General features: G+C 42.2%; 1 protein-coding gene across 1 annotated transcript in view; it reads left to right on the forward strand.

The window, feature by feature from the left end:
* LOC106600876 (corticotropin-releasing factor receptor 1) overlaps positions 1-20,093 on the forward strand; it is a 183,636-nt gene that overhangs the window by 69,511 nt on the left and 94,032 nt on the right. The window contains exon 4 of the mRNA XM_014192620.3: positions 17,875-17,994. Coding sequence (XP_014048095.1) covers positions 17,875-17,994 — 120 coding nt within the window. The remainder of the gene's footprint in view (positions 1-17,874; positions 17,995-20,093) is intronic.

Here is a 20,093-nt window from a genome sequence, read left to right on the forward strand (position 1 = left end):
CCATTCTAGCTAAATTATTAGGATGGAAATTGCATTGGGACAATTATATTAGACAATTTAGCCACTACACTTTATTTTACAGTCCTATTTTTTTCTATATTCGGTTTACTGTTTAAAGTAAATGTCACATCCCGCTGTGCTCTACCAAAAAAGAAAGATAAATTTGACCCCCATGAAATGAAGGGGAGGATTTTCTCTAAGCCAATCACTAGGGCTTTTCTTTGGCAGCCCATGATGCATTGCTGCCTGTAGTTGTAAAAGTTGTGCAGGACAAATTAGAGTCCCCTTTGTTTGATTAATAAGTAACACATTTTTCTACCAAAGCCCAGAGTAATGTTATCAGCCGTATGAGGGCTGCCTGCTTGCCATCTCCAATCTGACGTGCTCTAATTAGTTTTAAACTGCCTGCAGCTCCACAACTTTGCGTTTTATCTCCATTTTAGTTTATCAGAATCGTGTTTGGGGTTGTGCTGGGTTTTCAAATCCCTCCAGCGTCTCTACCTCTCTCATTTACATAGTGAGGCTTGGATGTCTTCACTGAAGTTTTAAATCTTTGGGGAGAAAAAAAACATTGGAAAGTCTTCTCTCCTTACGACTCATCGAATCACTAGCAAATGTAGTCCGACAACGCTAAATGTACCCAGACAGACACCTCCTATTTTGCTTATGTGTTCTCTTCTCTTACTCCATCTATTTATCCATCCATAACCCTTTATGGAAAAACCACATCATTTCATGTGAAATTTCACATGTGAAATCATGGTTTTGTAAAACTTTAAATGTGATGATATGTGGATTTTCACATGTGATCACATCCTTTCACATGTGAAACCATGTAGTTTTGGAACACGGCATGTGATGATATTTTAAATTAAGTTTCACATTTGACACATTTTCACATTTGAAAATCGAATTTGGACTTTCATGTGAACAACTTTCACTTAAAAACTGAATTCTCACATGTGGAATAGAATTTTCACATGTTAAAATCAAATTTGCAGTTCCACATTAAGAAAAATTCACATGTGAAAATCTAACTCTCACATGTTTAATTGCATTTTCACAAGTGAAAAACGTTCACGTGAAAATCGAATTTGGAGTTTTCCATATTAAAAGCATTAATTGTCACATTTATTTCACATTAGATCATGTTTTCACATTTGTGGTTTTGCGTTATCACAGGTTGCTTTTACATGTTGTCACGTTATCACATTAACTTCACAGAAGATCACGTGATCATATGTGAAATTCATGTGTTTTTTCCGTAAGGGTACTGACATCTACCTAGCCCAGATATGGCTTGCCTCAATTACTATTTCAACATGGTGTTATAGCTAAACAGAGCCTATCCACCCAAGCAATCTGCCTACCTCTTCATCACAGTCTGCTGTTCTCTACGTTTCTCTCTTTCATTCCGTCTCTCTCATTCAGTTGTTGTCACTCTCTCAACCTCGCTCCCTCTACCATTCCCTCTCATTCACTCATTCTCTCCCTCTCTCCTCCCACTCTCCCAGCTCACCTGACTAACAGACACAGCCGCCTCACTGGTAGTGCAGCAGCTGTCATTAAAGGTTACCTGCCCAGCTGCATCCCTAGTGTGGTGGTTGCTGTTGTTGCTGTTTTGTTGTTGGTATGGTCATCATGGAAGGCCGCAGTGAGGTGTTGAGGTGTTAATCCCCTTATCTCCAGGTTCAGGTTTGCCGCTACTGTGGGAGAAAGGTAGACTTGCTGAGGGAAAGAAAGATAGAAATACATTAGCTAGCGAAAGAGGAGACTGACAGCAGGCCCTGAGTGGAAATAACAGATGGATATACATCCCCAAGCAGGAACCACGTAAAGGCCAAGCAAGCTGTATGTATGGACTTGACTAAATATATGCCAAGCGTAAGCCTGCAATGCATGCATTATTTTCATATCCATATGAGGAGAGTCTAGCCCCTACTATGTTAGAGCTAAAAGCAGATATGGGCGTTATCCAGCCACTACAATGTTAGAGCTAAAAGCAGATGAGGGCATTATCAATTGGGTTGAAAGAAAAAGGTGGCAGAATGCATAGGGGGTTTTACTTCATTTACATAAAGGATGGACCTATGTATTGTATATGCATAAAAGCAGAGCCGGGGCCTAAGGAAGGCAGTTGTTGTTCCGCGGACCGGCTCGGCTTTATTACTCTGTATTAAAGTCTATATTGAATTTACAAGTTCTTGTAAGAAGTGTTATTCTTAAGACAATTTTCCACGACACTACCTGTAAGCATGTTTTCCACTAGCGTGTTGTTGCTAGTATGTTAGTGACCCACGGTGGATTACGGGTCCATAGCAGGCCACACAGATTGTGACCCATCTTTGCTTATTTTCCATGAATCAGAAATATTATTTTATCATGCTTTCATCTTTATGCACATATATTGCTATCATCTGTTGTGCTCAGGCATTGCAGTAATGAACAAACATGACAGGGGAAAACTGCAACCTAACCCTAACTGTAAGTCGCTCTGATAAGAGTGTATGCTAAATTACTAAAATAGAAATGGAAAACATCGTAAAGAGAGACAGAGACCTGAGATGCAAGCATGGTTATTGCTGAGATAATCTATATACAACGAAAGCTAACCCAGTTGCCTCCCACTATGTATCCAATGTTCCGGGTTAACATGTAATGTCTGTGCGTAATAGAATGTCAGTTTGTCATAGAGAAACTGCCTGCGTCACTGCCTTGTTGGCCACAAACCCCATACACAAAATAGTGGCTAGCAAGATGGAGATAACAAAGGTTATTTTTTAATATGTCCATATCACAAGTAGCTAGTTTGCATCAACCACCATCATTTAAACAACTGCAAATGTTTTGCTTGTACATTTTGGATTGAAATTGTAATGTTCTGGCATGTCTGCCTCATGATCTGTTGGGAGATTTGTCTGTCTGAAGGCGAAACACCCCGGAAACAATCATTTTTCCCCTTATCGAACAACCAAAAGAGTCCGTCATGAATTGCAGACCCTAGTCACTGCTGTTGACAAGGGTCGGGTTTGCAAGACTATTAATCTAATTATCTTTGGGATTCTTGTAAAGCCGCTTCTGTACTTAGTAGTGTGGATAATCAATAGGAGACCGGTCACGGCTTGTGACGTTTGTGGTAACTTCTGTGATGAGGTGTATCTAAAAGGTCACTAATGTTGCCTGCCGTGTCAAAACGATCAAGAGCTTCGACAGCTCCTTTAATAGATCTTCTACACACACATGCACACACACACACACACACACACACACACACACACACACACACACACATCCACTTCCTTCCCAATTACAAGGTACAAATGCCATCCACCCAAGGCATAGCAGATTAACACAGTCTGTTAGCATAGGTCTGCCACACAAAGATGTGAGGAAACAGAGAGCACCAAGGCTTTGGACAATTACACACTTTATAGAGTGAATGCATCCCCACCTTCTTCAAGCCCTGATGCAAATCAACTAGAAAGGCTCTGTTTCAGACGTGAATGAAAACCTACACTTTTCTCTGTCTACACAGTTCCAGTTACACCTCAATGCACTAATCTCTTTAGCAGACATTTCAATTCCATTCAGCTGGGGTTACACATAGAGTTCTGTAGGAGATGGAACTGATTGCTTTTTCAAGTCATGTTTAACATTATTCAATATCTATTTGATTTGATTTATTAGGATCCTCATTAGCCGACGCCAGTGGTGACAGCTAGTCTTGCTGGGGTTCGACACATAAAAAAAAAACTTTACAGACAAAAGACTTCACAATTTACATACAGTACCAGTCAAAAGTTTGGACACACCTACTCATTCCAGGGTTTCCTTTATTTTTACTATTTTCTACATCGTGAATAATAGTGAAGACATCAAAACTATGAAATAACAGATATGGAATCATGTAGTAACCCAAAAAGTGTTAAACAAATCAAAATATATTTTATATTTGACATTCTTCAAAATAGCCACCCTTTGCCTTCATGACAGCTTTGCACACTCTTGGCATTCTCTCAACCAGCTTCACCTGTAATGCTTTTTCAACAGTCTTGAAGGAGTTCCCACATATGCTGAGCACTTGTTGGCTGCTTTTCCTTCACTCTGTGGTCCAACTCATCCCAAACAATATCAATTGGGTTGAGGTCGGGTGATTGTGGAGGCCAGGTCATCTGACGGAGCAATCCATCACTCTCCTTCTTGGTCAAATAGCCCTTACACAGCTTGGAGGTGTGTTGAGTCATTGTCCCATTGAAAAACAAATGATAGTCCCACTAAGCACAAACCAGATGGGATGGCGTATCGCTGCAGAATGCTGTGGTAGTGTAACACCCGACGTTGTTAGAAGTAGAAGTGGACCAAAGCGCAGCGAGGTGAGTGTTCATGATAATTTATTACAAGAAACACTCAAAACAAGAATAACCAAAAACAACAAAACGAAAGCGAACAGTTCCGTCAGGCACAGATACTAAACAGTAAAGAACCTCCCACAAACACAGGTGGAAAACAGGCTGCCTAAGTATGCTTCCCAATCAGAGACAACGATAGACAGCTGCCTCTGATTGGGAACCACACTGGCCCAAAAACAAAGAAACAAAAAACATAGACTTCCCCACCTGAGTCACACCCTGACCTAACCAAACATAGAGAATAATAAGGATCTCTACGGTCAGGGCGTGACAGGTAGCCATGCTGGTTAAGTGTTCCTTGAATTCAAAATAAATCACTGACAGTGTCAACAGCAAAGCACCCCCACACTATCACACATCCTCCTCCATGCTTCACGGTGGGAATCACACATGTGGAGATAATCCTTTCACCTACTTTGTGTCCCACAAAGACACAATGGTTGGAACCAAAAATAAAACATTTGGACTCATCTGACCAAAATCTAAAATTTGGACTCATCAGACCAAAGGACAGATTTCCACCGGTCTAATGTCCATTGCTTGTGATTCTTGCCACAAGCATGTCTCTTCTTATTATTGGTGTCCTTTAGTAGTGGTTACTTTTCAGCAATTTGACCATAAAGGACTGATTCACGCAGTCTCAGCTGAATGGTTGATGTTGAGATGTGTCAATTACTTGAACTCTGTGAAGCATTTATTTGGGCTAATTTCTGAGGCTGGTAACTGTAATAAACGTATCTTCTGTAGCAGAGGTGACTCTGGTTCTTCCTTTCCTGTGGCGGTGCTCATGAGAGCTAGTTTCATCAAAGCATTTGATGGTTTTTGTGACTGCAATGAAGAAATGTTCAAAGTTCTTGAACTTTTCTGCATTGACTGACCTTCTTGTCTTATAGTAATGATGGACTGTTGTTTCTCTTTGCTTATTTGAGCTCTTCTTGCCATAATATGGACTTGGTGTTTTTCAAATAGGGCTATCTTCTGTATACCACCCTTACCTTGTCACAACACAACTGATTTGCTCAAATGCATTAAGAAGGAAAGAAATTCCACAAATGTACTTTTAACAAGGCATACCTGCTATTTTAAATGTATTCCAGGTGACTACCTCATGAAGCTGGTTGAGAGAATGCCAAGAGTGTGCAAAGCTGTCATCAAGGGTAAGGGTGGCTACGTTGAAGAATCTCAAATATAAAATATATTTTTTATTTCTTTAACACTTTTTTGGGTACTACATGATTCCATGTGAGTTATTTCATCGTTTTTATATCATCACTATTATTCTACAATGTAGAAAATAGTAAAAATTAAGAAAAACCCTTGAATGAGTAGGTGTGTCCAAACTTTTAAAAACACTAACATGTAGTGTGTGTGTGTGTGTGTGTGTGTGTGTGCGCGCACACGCATCAAGCAGTTACAGTTGAAATCGGAAGTTTACATACACCTTAGCCAAATACATTAAAACTCAGTTTTACATTAAAACTCAGTTTTTCACAATTCCTGACATTTAATCCTAGTAAACATTCCCTGTCTTAGGTCAGTTAGGATCACCACTTTATTTTAAGAATGTGAAATGTCAGAATAATAGTAGAGAGAGTGATTTATTTTAGTTTTTATTTCTTTCATCACATTCCCAGTGGCTCAGAAGTTGACATACACTCAATTAGTATTTGGTAGCATTGCCTTTAAATTGTTAACTTGCGTAAAACATTTCCGGTTGCCTTCCACAAGCTTCCCACAATAAGTTGGGTGAATTTTGGCCAATTCCTCCTGACAGAGCTGGTGTAACTGAGTCAGGTTTGTAGGCCTCCTTGCTCGCACACACGTTTTAAGTTCTGCCCACAGATTTTCTATGGGATTGAGGTCAGGTCTTTGTGATGGCCACTCCAATACCTTGACTTTGTTGTCCTTAAGCCATTTTGCCACAACTTTGGAAGTATGCTTGGGGTCATTGTCCATTTGGAAGACCCATTTGCGACCAAGCTTTAACTTCCTGACTGATGTCTTGAGATGTTACTTCAATATATCCACATCATTTTCCTTTCTCATGAAGCCATCTATTTTGTGACGTGCACCAGTCCCTCCTGCAGCAAATCACCCCCACAACATGATTCTGCCACCCCCGTGCTTCATGGTTGGGATGGTGTTCTTCGGCTTGCAAGCCTCCCCCTTTTTCCTCCATACATAACAATGGTCATTATGGCCAAACAGTTCTATTTTTGTTTCATCAGACCAGAGGACATTTCTCCAAAAAGTATGATCGTTTTCTCCATGTGCAGTTGCAAACCATAGTCTGGCTTTTTTATGGCGGTTTTGGAGCAGTGGCTTCTTTCTTGCTGAGCGGACTTTCAGGTTCAGTCGATATAGGACTCTTTTTACTGTGGATATAGGTTCTTTTGTACCTGTTTCCTCCAGCATCTTCACAAGGTCCTTTGCTGTTGTTCTGGGATTGATTTGCATTTTTTCGCACCAAAGTACGTTCATTTCTAGGAGACAGAACACGTCTCCTTCCTGAGCGGTACGACAACTGAGTGGTCCCATGGTGTTTATACTTGCGTACTATTGTTTGTACATATGAGCGTTTGGAATTTGCTCCCAAGGATGAACCAGACTTGTGGAGGTCTACAATTTCTTTTCTGAGGACTTGGCTAATTTCTTTTGATTTTCCCATGATGTCAAGCAAAGAGGCACTGAGTTTGAAGGTAGGCCTTGAAATACATCCACAGGTACACCTCCAGTTTACTCAAATGATGTCAATTAGCTTCTAAGCTTCTAAAGCCATGACATCATTTTCTGGAACTTTCCAAGCTGTTTAAAAGGCACAGTTAACTTATTGTATGTAACTTCTGACCCACTGGAATTGTGATACAGTGAATTATAAGTGTAATAATCTGTCTGTAAACAATTGTTGGAAAATTACTTGTATCATGCACAAAGTAGATGTCCTACCGACTTGCCTAAACTATAGTTTGTTCACAAGAAATTTGTGGAGTGGTTGAAAAACAAATTTTAATGACTCCAACCTATGTGTATGTAAACTTCAGACTTCATCTGTACACATATATATCAGTACATACACACAACAAGTAGGTCACTTGGGGGAGAGGCGTTGTGTCGTGAGGTGTTGCTTCATTTGTTTTTGGAAACCAGGTTTGCTGTTCACTAGTGCTATATACGATGGAAGGGAGTTCCATGAACTCATGGCTCTGTATAATACTGTACATTTCCTTTAATTTGTTCTGGATCTGGACCACTCTATTCTGGGCCAGCTGCAGCTTAACTAGGTATTTCTTTACAGCACTTAACCCTATGACTGTGTAAGGGTCCTGTGTGTAGCTGGTGTAGAGAGTCAGGCGCAGGACAGCAGATATGAGTAATCAATGTAATTTACTCAAAAAGACAAATTTACAAAGTAACATCACAAGCCCACAAAGACGGACCGAATTACAATAAACAATCACTCACAAACATGACATGGGGAACAGAGGGTTAAATTATAAACAAGTAATTGGTTGAGTGAAGACAAAGACAGAACAAATGGAAAATGAAAAGTGGATCGGCGGTGGCTAGAAAGCCGGTGACGTCGACCGCCGAACACCGCCCAAACAAGGAGATTGACCGACTTCGGAGGAAGTCGTGACAGTACCCCCCCCTCAGCCGCGCGCCGACATCGACCTCGGGGAAGACCCGGAGGACGAGGCGCAGGGCGATCCGGATGGAGATGATGGAAATCCCGCAGCAACCAAGGGACCAGGACGTCCTCCACCGGCACCCAGCATCTCTCCTCCGGACAGTACCCCTCCCACTCTACGAGGTACTGAAGGCCCCTTGCCTGACGCCTCGAGTTCAGGATGGCTCGAACAGCATACACCGGGGCCCCCTCGATGTCCACAGGGGGCAGAGGAACCTCCCGCACCTCAGCTTCCTGGAGTGGACCAGCTACCACCGGCATGAGGAGAGACACATGGAACGAGGGATTAATACGATAATCTGGGGGAAGCTGTAACCTGTAGCATACCTTGTTCAGTCTCCTCAGGACTTTAAATGGCCCCACAAACCGCCGTCCCAGCTTCCGGCAGGGCAAGCGGAGGGTCAGGTTTCGGGTCGAGAGCCAGACCTGGTCCCCCGGTGCGAACACCGGGGCCTTGCTGCGGTGGGGGTTGGCGCTCGCTTTTTGCCTCCTCACGGCCCGTTGTAGGTGCACATGGGCGGCGTCCCAGGTCTCCTCCTAGGGCTTAAACCATTCGTCAACCGCAGCAGCTTCGATCTGGCTCTGATGCCAAGGTGCCAGAACCGGCTGATACCCCAGTACGCACTGGAAAGGAGAGAGGTTAGTGGAGGAGTGGCGGAGTGAGTTATGGGCCATCTCTGCCCAGGGGATGAACGCCGCCCACTCCCCCAGCCGGTCCTGGCAATATGACCGCAGAAACCTACCGACATCCTGGTTTACTCTCTCCACCTGCCCGTTACTCTCGGGGTGAAAACCTGAGGTGAGGCTGACAGAGACCCCCAGACGTTCCATGAATGCTCTCCAGACCCTGGACGTGAACTGGGGACCCCGATCAGAAAATATGTCCTCAGGCACCCTGTAGTGCCGGAAGACGTGTGTGAACAGGGCCTCTGCAGTCTGTAGGGCTGTAGGGAGACCGGGAAAAGGGAGGAGATGGCAGGACTTAGAAAACCAATCCACAATGACCAGGATCGTGGTGTTGCCCTGTGAGGGAGGAAGATCCGTCAGGAAGTCCACCGACAGGTGTGACCATGGCCGTTGTGGAACGGGTAGGGGTTGTAATTTCCCTCTGGGCAGGTGCCTGGGAGCCTTGCACTGGGCGCACACTGAGCAGGAGGAAACATAAACCCTCACGTCCTTGGCCAAGGTGGGCCACCAATACTTCCCACTAAGGCAATGCACCGTCCGACCGATGCCAGGATGACCAGAGGAGGGTGACGAATGGGCCCAATAGATCAAACGGTCGCGGACAGCAGACGGAACGTACAGGCGCCCAGCTGGACACTGGGGGGGAGTGGGCTCTGTGCGTAACGCCTGCTCGATGTCCGCGTCCAGCTGCCTCACCACCGGTGCCACCAGGCAAGAGGCCGGAAGTATAGGAGTGTGATCCATGGACCGGTCCTCTGTGTCATACATCTGGGACAGTGCGTCTGCCTTAGTGTTCTGGGAACCTGGTCTGTAGGATAGAGTGAAAACAAAACGGGTAAAGAACATAGCCCACCTTGCCTGGCGAGGGTTCAGTCTCCTCGCCCTCCAGATGTACTCCAGATTGCGGTGGTCAGTCCAGATGAGAAAAGGGTGTTTAGCCCCCTCAAGCCAATGTCTCCACGCCTTCAGAGCCTTGACAACAGCCAACAGCTCCCCCACATCATAGTTTCGCTCCGCCGGGCTGAGCTTCTTCGAAAAGAGAGCACGGGGCGGAGCTTTGGTGACGTGCCCGAGCGCTGAGAGAGCACGGCTCCTATCCCAGCCTCGGACGCGTCCACCTCCACTATGAATGCCAAAGAGGGATCCGGATGAGCCAGCACGGAAGCTGAGGTAAACAGAGCCTTCAGGTGACCAAAAGCCCTCTATCCGCCTCAGCCGACCACTGCAGCCGCACCGGTCCCCCCTTCAGCAGTGAGGTAATGGGAGCTACTACCTGACCAAAACCCCGGATAAACCTCCGGTAGTAGTTGGCAAACCCTAGAAACCGCTGCACTTACTTTACCATGGTGGGAGTCGGCCAATTATGCACGGCTGAAATGCAGTCACTCTCCATCTCCACCCCTGACGTAGAAATGTGGTACCCTAGGAAGGAGACGGACTGTTGGAAGAACAGACATTTCTCAGTCTTGACGTACAGGTCATGCTCCAACAGTCGACCAAGCACCCTGCGCACCAGGGACACATGCTCGGCGCGTGTAGCGGAGTATATCAGAATGTCGTCGATATACACCACTACACCCTGCCAGTGCAGGTCCTGGGAAAATCTCGTCAACAAAAGCTTGGAATGGAGCATTCATCAACCCGTACGGCATGACGAGGTATTCATAGTGCCCTGAGGTGGTACTAAATGCCGTCTTCCACTCGTCCCCCTCCCGGATACACACCAGGTTGTAAGCGCTCATGAGATCCAATTTTGTGAAGAAGCGCGCCCCGTGCATTGACTCGATCTCACTGGCGATGACAGGCAGCGGGTAGCTGTACCTCACAGTGATCTGATTGATACCTCGATAGTCAATACACCGGCGCAGACCCCCATCCTTCTTCTTCACAAAAAATAAACTCGAGGAGGCAGGTGAAGTGGAAGGCCGAATGTATCCCTGCCCCAGGGATTCGGAGACATATGTTTCCATAGCCACCGTCTCCTCCTGTGACAGAGGATACACGTGACTCCTGGGAAGTGCTGCGTCTACCAGGAGATTTATCGCACAATCCCCCCGTCGATGAGGTGGGAATTTAGTCGCCTTCTTCTTACAGAAGGCAAGAGCCAAATCTGCATATTCTGAGTGGATGCGCACTGTGGAGACCTGGTCTGGACTTTCCACCGTAGTCACACCGATGGAAACCCCCACACACCTCCCTGAGCACTCTCGTGACCACACCTTGAGAGCCCTCTGTTGCCACGAAATAGTGGGGTCATGACAGACCAACCAGGGTAAGTCCAGCACCACGGGAAATGCAGGAGTGACAAAAATGTAAAAAAAAGACATCACTCTCCCCATCTTTACAACCATTGAATCTATATGTTTTGACCATGACAGTTTACAATCTAAGATAACACCAAGTGCCACACCTATCATTACCAGATTCAGCTGAGGTCTAGAACTTAGGGAATGATTTGTACCAAATGTAATGCTCTTCGTTTTAGAGAGCTTCAGGGCCAGTTTATTACTGGCCACCCATTCCAAAACAGACTGCAGCTCTTTGTTAAGGATTTCAGTGACTTCATTAGCTGTGGTTGCTGATGCATATATGGTTGAATCATCAGCATACATCGACTAACATTCTTTGTTTAATGCCAGTGGCAGGTCATTGGTAAAAATAGAAAAGAATAGAGGGCCTAGAGAGCTGCCCTGTGTTACACCACACTTGACATGTTTGACATTAGAGAAGCTTCCATTTAAAGGAAACCCTCTGAGTTCCATTAGATAGATAGTTCTGACTATGGCAGAGGTTGAAAAGCCATAACACATACGTTTTCCCAACAACAGGTTATGGTCAACAATACGAAAGGCTGCACTGAAATCTAACAGTACAACTACCACAATCTTCTTATTATCAATTTCTTTTGACCAATCATCATTAATTTGTGTCAGTGCAGTACATGTTGAGGGCCCTTCTCTATAAGCATGCTGAAAGTCTGTTGTTAATTTGTTTGCAGAGAAATAGCATTGTATTTGGTCAAACTCCATTTTCTGCAACAGTTTGCTAACTTCTTACATCTAGACATTCCGCTAGCGGAACACCTGCTCCAATATCCAATGATAGGCGTGGCGCGAATTACAAATTCCTCAAAAATACAAAAACTTCAATTTTTCAAACATATGACTATTTCACAGCATTTTAAAGACAAGACTCTCCTTTATCTAACCACACTGTCCGATTTCAAAAAGGCTTTACAGCGAAAGCAAAACATTAGATTATGTCAGCAGAGTACCAAGCCAGAAATAATCAGACACCCATTTTTCAAGCTAGCATATAATGTCACAAAAACCCAGAAGACAGCTAAATGCAGCACTAACCTTTGATGATCTTCATCAGATGACACACCTCGGATATTATGTTATACAATACATGCATGTTTTGTTCAATCAAGTTCATATTTATATCAAAAAACAGCTTTTTACATTAGCATGTGACGTTCAGAACTAGCATACCCCCCGCAAACTTCCGGAGGAATTTGCTAACAATTTACTAAATTACTCACGATAAACGTTCACAAAAAGCATAACAATTATTTTAAGAATTATAGATACAGAACTCCTCTATGCACTTGATATGTCCGATTCTAAAATAGCTTTTTGGTGAAAGCACATTTTGCAATATTCTAAGTACATAGCCCGGCATCACAGGGCTAGCTATTTAGACACCCGGCAAGTTTAGCACTCACCAATATCAGATTTACTATTATAAAAGTTTGATTACCTTTTGTTGTCTTCGTCAGAATGCACTCCCAGGACTGCTACTTCAATAACAAATGTTGGTTTGGTCCAAAATAATCCATCGTTATATCCAAATTGCGGCGTTTGTTCGTGCGTTCCAGACACTATCTGAAAGGGTAAATAAGGGTCGTGCGCATGGCTCAATTCGTGACAAAAAAAATCTAAATATTCCATTACCATACTTCGAAGCATGTCAACCGCTGTTTAAAATCCATTTTTATGCCATTTTTCTCGTAAAAAAGCGATAATATTCCGACCTGGAATGTCCATTTAGCTAAACAGAGGAAAGTAAACAAAGCTTTCGGTCGACGCGGGCACGAGCCTGAGTCTCACAGTACTGTAACCAGCCACTACCCAAACGCGCTACTTTTTTTCAGCCAGAGCCTGCAAAGCCACGATTCAGCTTTTTGCCGCCTTCTGAGAGCCTATGGCAGCCGTAGGAAGTGTCACGGGACAGCTAAGATCCTCACTCTTCAATAAACAGAGACAAGAAGAACGACACCTTGTCAGACAGGCCACTTCCTGCATGAAATGTTCTCAGGTTTTTGCCTGCCATATGAGTTCTGTTATACTCACAGACACCATTCAAACAGTTTTAGAAACTTTGGAGTGTTTTCTATCCAAAGCCAATAATTATATGCATATTCTAGTTACTGGGCAGGAGTAGTAACCAGATTAAATCGGTTACGTTTTTTATCCAGCCGTGAAAATACTGCCCCCTAGCCATAATAGGCTAAGAGCCGACAGCAAGCTGACAGGCCGCTTTACCACTCTTGCATAACGGAATGACTTTGGCTTCCCTCCAGGCCTGAGGACAATACTTTCCTCTAGGCTCAGATTCAAGATATGACGGATAGGAAAGGCTATAGAGTCAGCTACCATCCTCGATGCCAGGAGGTTTGTCATTATTGATCGTTAACAATAATTTTTCCACCTTTCCCATACTAACTTTACAAAATTCAAACTTGCAATGCTTTTCTTTCATTATTAGTTTTTTTTATGCATCAGTTGGATTTCTCATCAATACGATGTATTTCCTGCCTAAGTTTGCCCACTTTGCCAATGAAGAAATCTTTAAAATATTTGGCAAAGTCAAATGGTTTTGTGCTGAATAAGCCACCTGATTCGATGAAATATTTAATTTAATTTAAAGTACAGCAAATTTTTTTCATTATTTTTATATAATTGATCTTGGCTTAGGTCACATAATTTCAAAATGTGCAGTAAGTCAGATGTGCAGCCAGACTTATTAGCCACTCCTTTTGCCCCATCACGGCTCATGAGTGGCGCAGCGGTCTAAGTCACTTCATTTCAGTGCTAGAGGCGTCACTACAGACCTTGGTTCAATTCCAGGCTGTATCACAACCGACCGTGATTAGGAGTCCCATAGGGCGGCGCATAATTGGCCCATCGTCGTCCGGGTTAGTGTTTGGCCGATGTTGGCCGTCATTGTAGATAATAATTTGTTCTTAACCTCTTGGGGCTAGGTGGGACGCTAGCGTGTCACCCGTGGTGCACTCCATCAACAGCAGGTGCATTTCAAGAGCGGCAAATTTGAATCCAAATAAATGTCAAAATTCAAATTTTTCAAAAATACAACTATTTTACACCATTTGAAAGATAAACATCTCCTTAAATCTAACCACGTTTTACGATTTCAAAAAGGTTTTACGGCGAAAGCATAAATTTAGAGTATGTTAGGACAGTACATTTACAAGAGTTGTGTGTAATGTTTTGTCAAGTCAAAGACAGGGTCACCAAAACCATAAAACCAGCTAAAATGATGCACTAACCTTTTACAATCTCCATCAGATGACACTCCTAGGACATTATGTTAGACAATGCATGCATTTTTAGTTCTATCAAGTTCATATTTATATCCAAAAACAGCGTTTTACTATGGCATTGATGTTGAGGAAATCGTTTCCCTCCAATAACCGGCAGTCAAGTCAGCGTAACAAATTAAATAATTAAAATTAGAAAACATTGGTAAAATATTATATTGTCATTTAAAGAATTATAGATTTACATCTCTTGAACGCAATCAACTTGCCAGATTTAAAAATAACCTTACTGGGAAATCACACTTTGCAATAATCTGAGCACTGCGCCCAGAAAAATACGCGTTGCGATACAGACTAGACGTCATGTTGGGGAGATCTAAAATCGAAAATACTATGTAAATAATCCATTACCTTTGATTCTCTTCATCAGATGTCACTTCCAGCTATCACAGGTCCATAACGAATGTAGTTTTGTTCAAAAAAGCTCATCATTTATGTCCAAAAATCTCCGTCTCGTTAGCACATGATGTAAGCCAGCCGGACTTCTCGTCATGAACGAGGGGAAAAAATATATTTCCGTTCGTTCAAACATGTCAAACGTTGTATAGCATAAATCATTAGGGCCTTTTTTAACCAGAACATGAATAATATTCAAGGTGGACGAATGCATACTCTTTTATAACGTATTGGAACGAGGGTACCCAACATGAACTCGCGCGCCAGGTGTCTAATGGGACATCATCGTTCCATGGCTCTTGTTCGGTCAGATCTCCCTCCAGAAGACTCAAAACACTTTGTAAAGGCTGGTGACATCTAGTGGAAGCAATAGGAAGTGCCAAAATATTCCTAAGCCCCTGTGTTTTTCAATGGGATAGGTTTAAAGTCAATACAACACATCAGGTATCCACTTCCTGTCAGAAAATGTCTCAGGGTTTTGCCTGCCAAATGAGTTCTGTTATACTCACAGACACCATTCAAACAGTTTTGGAAACTTTAGAGTGTTTTCTATCCATATATAATAAGTATATGCATATTCTAGTTACTGGGTAGGATTAGTAACCAGATTAAATCGGGTACATTTTTTTTATCCAGACGTGCAAATGCTGCCCCCTAGACCCAACAGGTTAACTGACTTGTCTAGTTAAAAAAAGGTGAAATAATAAAAAATCTCTTTCAACCATACAGTTCCTCATCAGTCCATGCAGCCGTAACAGTTCTAACAGTCAGTTTCTTAACATCTGCATGTTTATCAATAATTGGAAGGAGCAATTCCATAAATTCATCAAGTGCAGCATCTGGGTGCTCCTTATGATTCACATCAGACCAACAAACATTTTTAACATCATCTAAATAAGTCACTGCAAAATCGTTTGTATGATCTCTTTTACATTATTTTATGCCCAGCTTTTGGAACTTTGGCTTTCCTGGATTTAGCCACTATATTGTGATCACTGTATCCAACAAAGTTCTACAGTATTAGTACAAATGTGATCAATGATCTTGTTCCTGTAGTGTTTGTAAACACCCTGGTAGGTTGATTAATAACCTGAACCAGAATACAGGCACTGGTTACAATGAGAAGCTTCTTCTTGAGTGGACAGCTTGATGAAAACTAGTCAATATTCAGGTCCTCAAGAAAGTAGACCTCTCTCTGTTTACATCACACTTCATTCTGTCCGTCTCCCATCCCATGGTGGTGACACAACATGGATCTTTTACTAATATGTTAATATACATGTTCAATGATTTTTAAGGAAACAATTTTCAGTAAATAGAAAATTCATACAATGAGTTTTTCACCTGAGTGCAAACAGATTGTTGCTCAGACACAGTACAGTATATCATTACATGTAATAGGTTACTGTAATATGTTTGTAATCATAACTGAAGCCATCATTTTTCCACAGGCAATAACAAGCCCTATCTTGACTGCCATCGCATTGTATTACAATGCCATGTTTACAGAGATGGGAAAAATCAACAAGGAAATTGGCTTCCCACTTTATATGAGGTGGCACTATAACCATGTATTTAAATGGTACTTACGTAGTCAGATACAGTGTAGCTGTATTGTGAGTATACATTACAGCATTGCAACTGTAATCCTAGTTTTTACTTTGCACATTTCAAGTATTTGTAATCAAACTTTCAATCAACATTATTCATGTAATTGTTGGCATTTTTAGATTGAGGGGTGGTCTAAACAAAGCAGTGACTTCCTACTGTTTAACATCGCCTCATACAAGAAGGATGGAAATATAATGGGCTAACATGGTACAACTTTCCAAAATGTACAATGTTCAAACATTAGAAAAGTTATGGGTTATTATAATTGAATACAGCTAGACACGCCCTGAGGCTGCAGCTCAGTTGATGACTGGTGCCATGGTTACGACGTCTGTGACCATGCGTGTGTGTGGTCGACCCTGCTGTCGCCAGGTCCAGTTATCTGTAAGCACTGCTAGCCTGTTGGGGCTAGGGGGCAGTATTGAGAATTTTGAAAAAAATATGTAAATAAATTAAGAAACCACATTTGTTGTGGACCTGGGATTCCTGGAAGTGTCAATGGATGAAGATAATCAAAGGTAAGGGATTATTGACAATAGTATTATTGATATTAGATGGTTACAAGATGGTGCTAACCTGTATATCCTAGCCTATTGTTCTTAGCACAGCACCCCGTTTATTGCAAAGTGTGATTTTCCAGTAAAGTTATTTTGAAATCTGGCAATGCGGTAGCATTTACAAAATGTTAAACTATAATTCTTTGAATGACAATATTATAATTTACCAATGTTTTCGAATAGTAATTTTGTAAATTGTAACATTGATTCACCGGAAGCATTTGAGGGGGAAAAAATTCTGAATTTCACTGCTACTGTAAAATGCTGTTTTTTGGATATAAATATGAACTTGATGGGAAAAATGCATGTATTGTATAACATAATGTCCTAGGAGTGTCATCTGAGGAAGATTGTCAAAGGTTAGTGCATAATTTTAGCTGGTTATCTGCTTTTGGTGACGCCTGTCTTTGAATTGACAAAACATTGCACACAGCTATTTTCAATGTACTCTCCTAACATAACCTAACTTTATGCTTTCGCCGTAAAGCCTCTTTGAAATCGGACAATGTGGTTGGATTTAGGAGATGTTTATCTTTCAAATGGTGAAAAATAGTTGATTGTTTGAGAAATTGAAATTATTAGATTCTTGCAGTTTTGAATTTCCCGCCATGGTCTCTTGACAATAAATCCCAATACCGGGATCAGATCCCCAACAGGCTAGGCAGGTCACAGTGTTCATGTCCTGTTCTTTAGTTACCATCCGCTTTCTGTTAGACAGCTGTGACACTGCGCTCATTTTAACCTCTGTCCCATCCACAATCACAGACACAAGTCCACTGGTTGTAATGCTGTCTTTTTTTTCTCTTGTCGACTCTCTTGTCTTTCTCTCTCTTTCTTTCCTTTTGTGATCCCCTTCTTTGTGTCTGTCTCGCTATCTCCCTCCGTCCTTTCTCTGTCACTCAGGCCTGTTCTGTAACATGTCCATCGATCCCATCGGTACCTGCTGGCCCAAGAGCACTGCAGGGGAGTGGGTGTCACGGCCATGCCCAGAGATGTTCTATGGTGTCAAATACAACACCACCAGTGAGTAGAGCCCTATTGACAATGCTTATTTGTGCGTATCTGTCCAATATCCATAGTTGTATATCGATTATCAGGGTTTAGCTATTGTTTATTTATACAGGCCTGTCTTAAGACGCATACAGGACACAAACACACACACACACGTATGCATGCAGATGCAAACATCCGAGTAAATCTTTGTACATCTGTGCATGTTAGAGTGTGTCGCGACGTGACTATGATTCATGTGATGACATGCTATTTATCGAATAATTACCAACGTTTAATTATTACGTGATTATATTAATCATGCAACAACTCACTCATTAGTAACTTGGGGCACCTTAGGAAAAGTTTGTTTAATGAATCACCGTTTCCCGAATTAACTCAAGAATATATCAGAATATCTCGATATCATAACAGTCAATAATCAATCATTTCCTCAAATCAGTCTCATTCTGAACGTTTTTGACCTCGTAAATCTGCACGAACCCTAGCCTAAATGATGAATCAGCGACACACAAATTGTATTAATTATTTATTTACTAACTAACTAAATAACTACACAGAATTACATAAACACACACACAGTATAGATTATCGATTACTAACATAATGCAATGAAAATTCCCTAGTGGACTAACCCGATATGACCGTTTGGTTACACAATGGGAAGGGAGGGGCAAGATAAAGAGAGCGGGAGAGACAAAGAGAATGGGCTGGTACATACATGTGAAAGCTATGCTCATGAGAATGAATACTTTGCACATTTATATTTATTTTTATTATGGATGCCCATTAGCCAAAGCAGCCGCTACTCTTCCTGGGATCCAGCAAAATGAAGGCAGTTTATACCATTTTAAAAACATTACAATACATTCACAGATTTCACAACACAACGTGTGCCCTCAGGCCCCTACTCCACTACTACCACATATCTACAGTGTGTGTATAGTGTGTGTGTGTGTGTGTGTGTGTGTGTGTGTGTGTGTGTGTGTGTGTGTGTGTGTGTGTGTGGTGTGTGTGTGTGTGTGTGTGTGTGTGTGTGTGTGTGTGTGTGTGTGTGTGTGTGTGTGTGTGTGTGTGTGTGTGTGTGTGTGTGTGTGTGTGTATGCATGTGTCTGTGCCAATGTTTGTGTTGCTTCACAGTCCCCACTGTTCCACAATGTGTTTTTTATCTGTTTTTTTTTATCTAATTTTACTGCTTGCCTCAGTTACTTGATGTGTCAATCTAGTCATGGCTCTATGTAGTACTGTGTGCCTCTCATAGTCTGTTCTGGACTTGAGGACTGTGAAGAGACCTCTTGTGGCATGTCTTGTGGGGTATGCATGGGTGTCCGAGCTGTGTGCAGGTAGTTTAGACAGACCGCTCAGTGCATTCAACATGTCAATACCTCTCATAAATAAAAGTAGTCCTCCACTTTCAGCCAGGAGATTTTGACCTGCCTTGTTGATAATGTTGTGAAGAAGGCAGAGCATCACATTATTATAGACAGACTTCTCCCCATCTTAGCTACTACTGCATCAATATGTTTTGACCATGACAGTTTACAATCTAGGATAACTCCAGGCAGTTTAGTTATCTCAACTTGCTCAATTTCCACATTATTTATTACAAGATTTAGTTGAGGTTTAGTGAGTGTTTTGTTCCAAATACAATGCTTTTACTTTTAGAAATATTTAGGGCTAACTTATTCCTTGCCACCCGCTCTGAAACTAACTGCAGCTCTTTGTTGAGTGTTGCTGTAGTAGCTGACGTGTATAGTGTTGAGTCATCCGCATACATAGACACTCGGGCTTTACTCAAAGTCAGTGGTATGTCGTTACTAAAAAGTTTAAAAAGCAAGGGGCTGAAACAGCTACCCTAGGGAATTCCTGATTCTTACTGGATTATATTTGATAGGATTCCATTAAAGAACACCCTCTGTGTTCTGTTAGACAAGTAACTCTTTATCAACGTTATAGTAGGGGGTGTAAAGCCATAACACAAGTTTTTGCAGCAGCAGACTATGATCGATAATGTCAAAAGCTGCACTGAAGTCTAACAAGACAGCCCCACAATCATTTTATCATCAATTGCTCTTAGCCAATCATCAGTAATTTGTGTAAGTGCTCTGCTT

This window comes from Salmo salar, chromosome 03 (genome assembly GCF_965601325.2).
Source record: "Salmo salar chromosome 03, fSalSal1, whole genome shotgun sequence".
Classification (NCBI taxonomy): domain Eukaryota; kingdom Metazoa; phylum Chordata; class Actinopteri; order Salmoniformes; family Salmonidae; genus Salmo; species Salmo salar.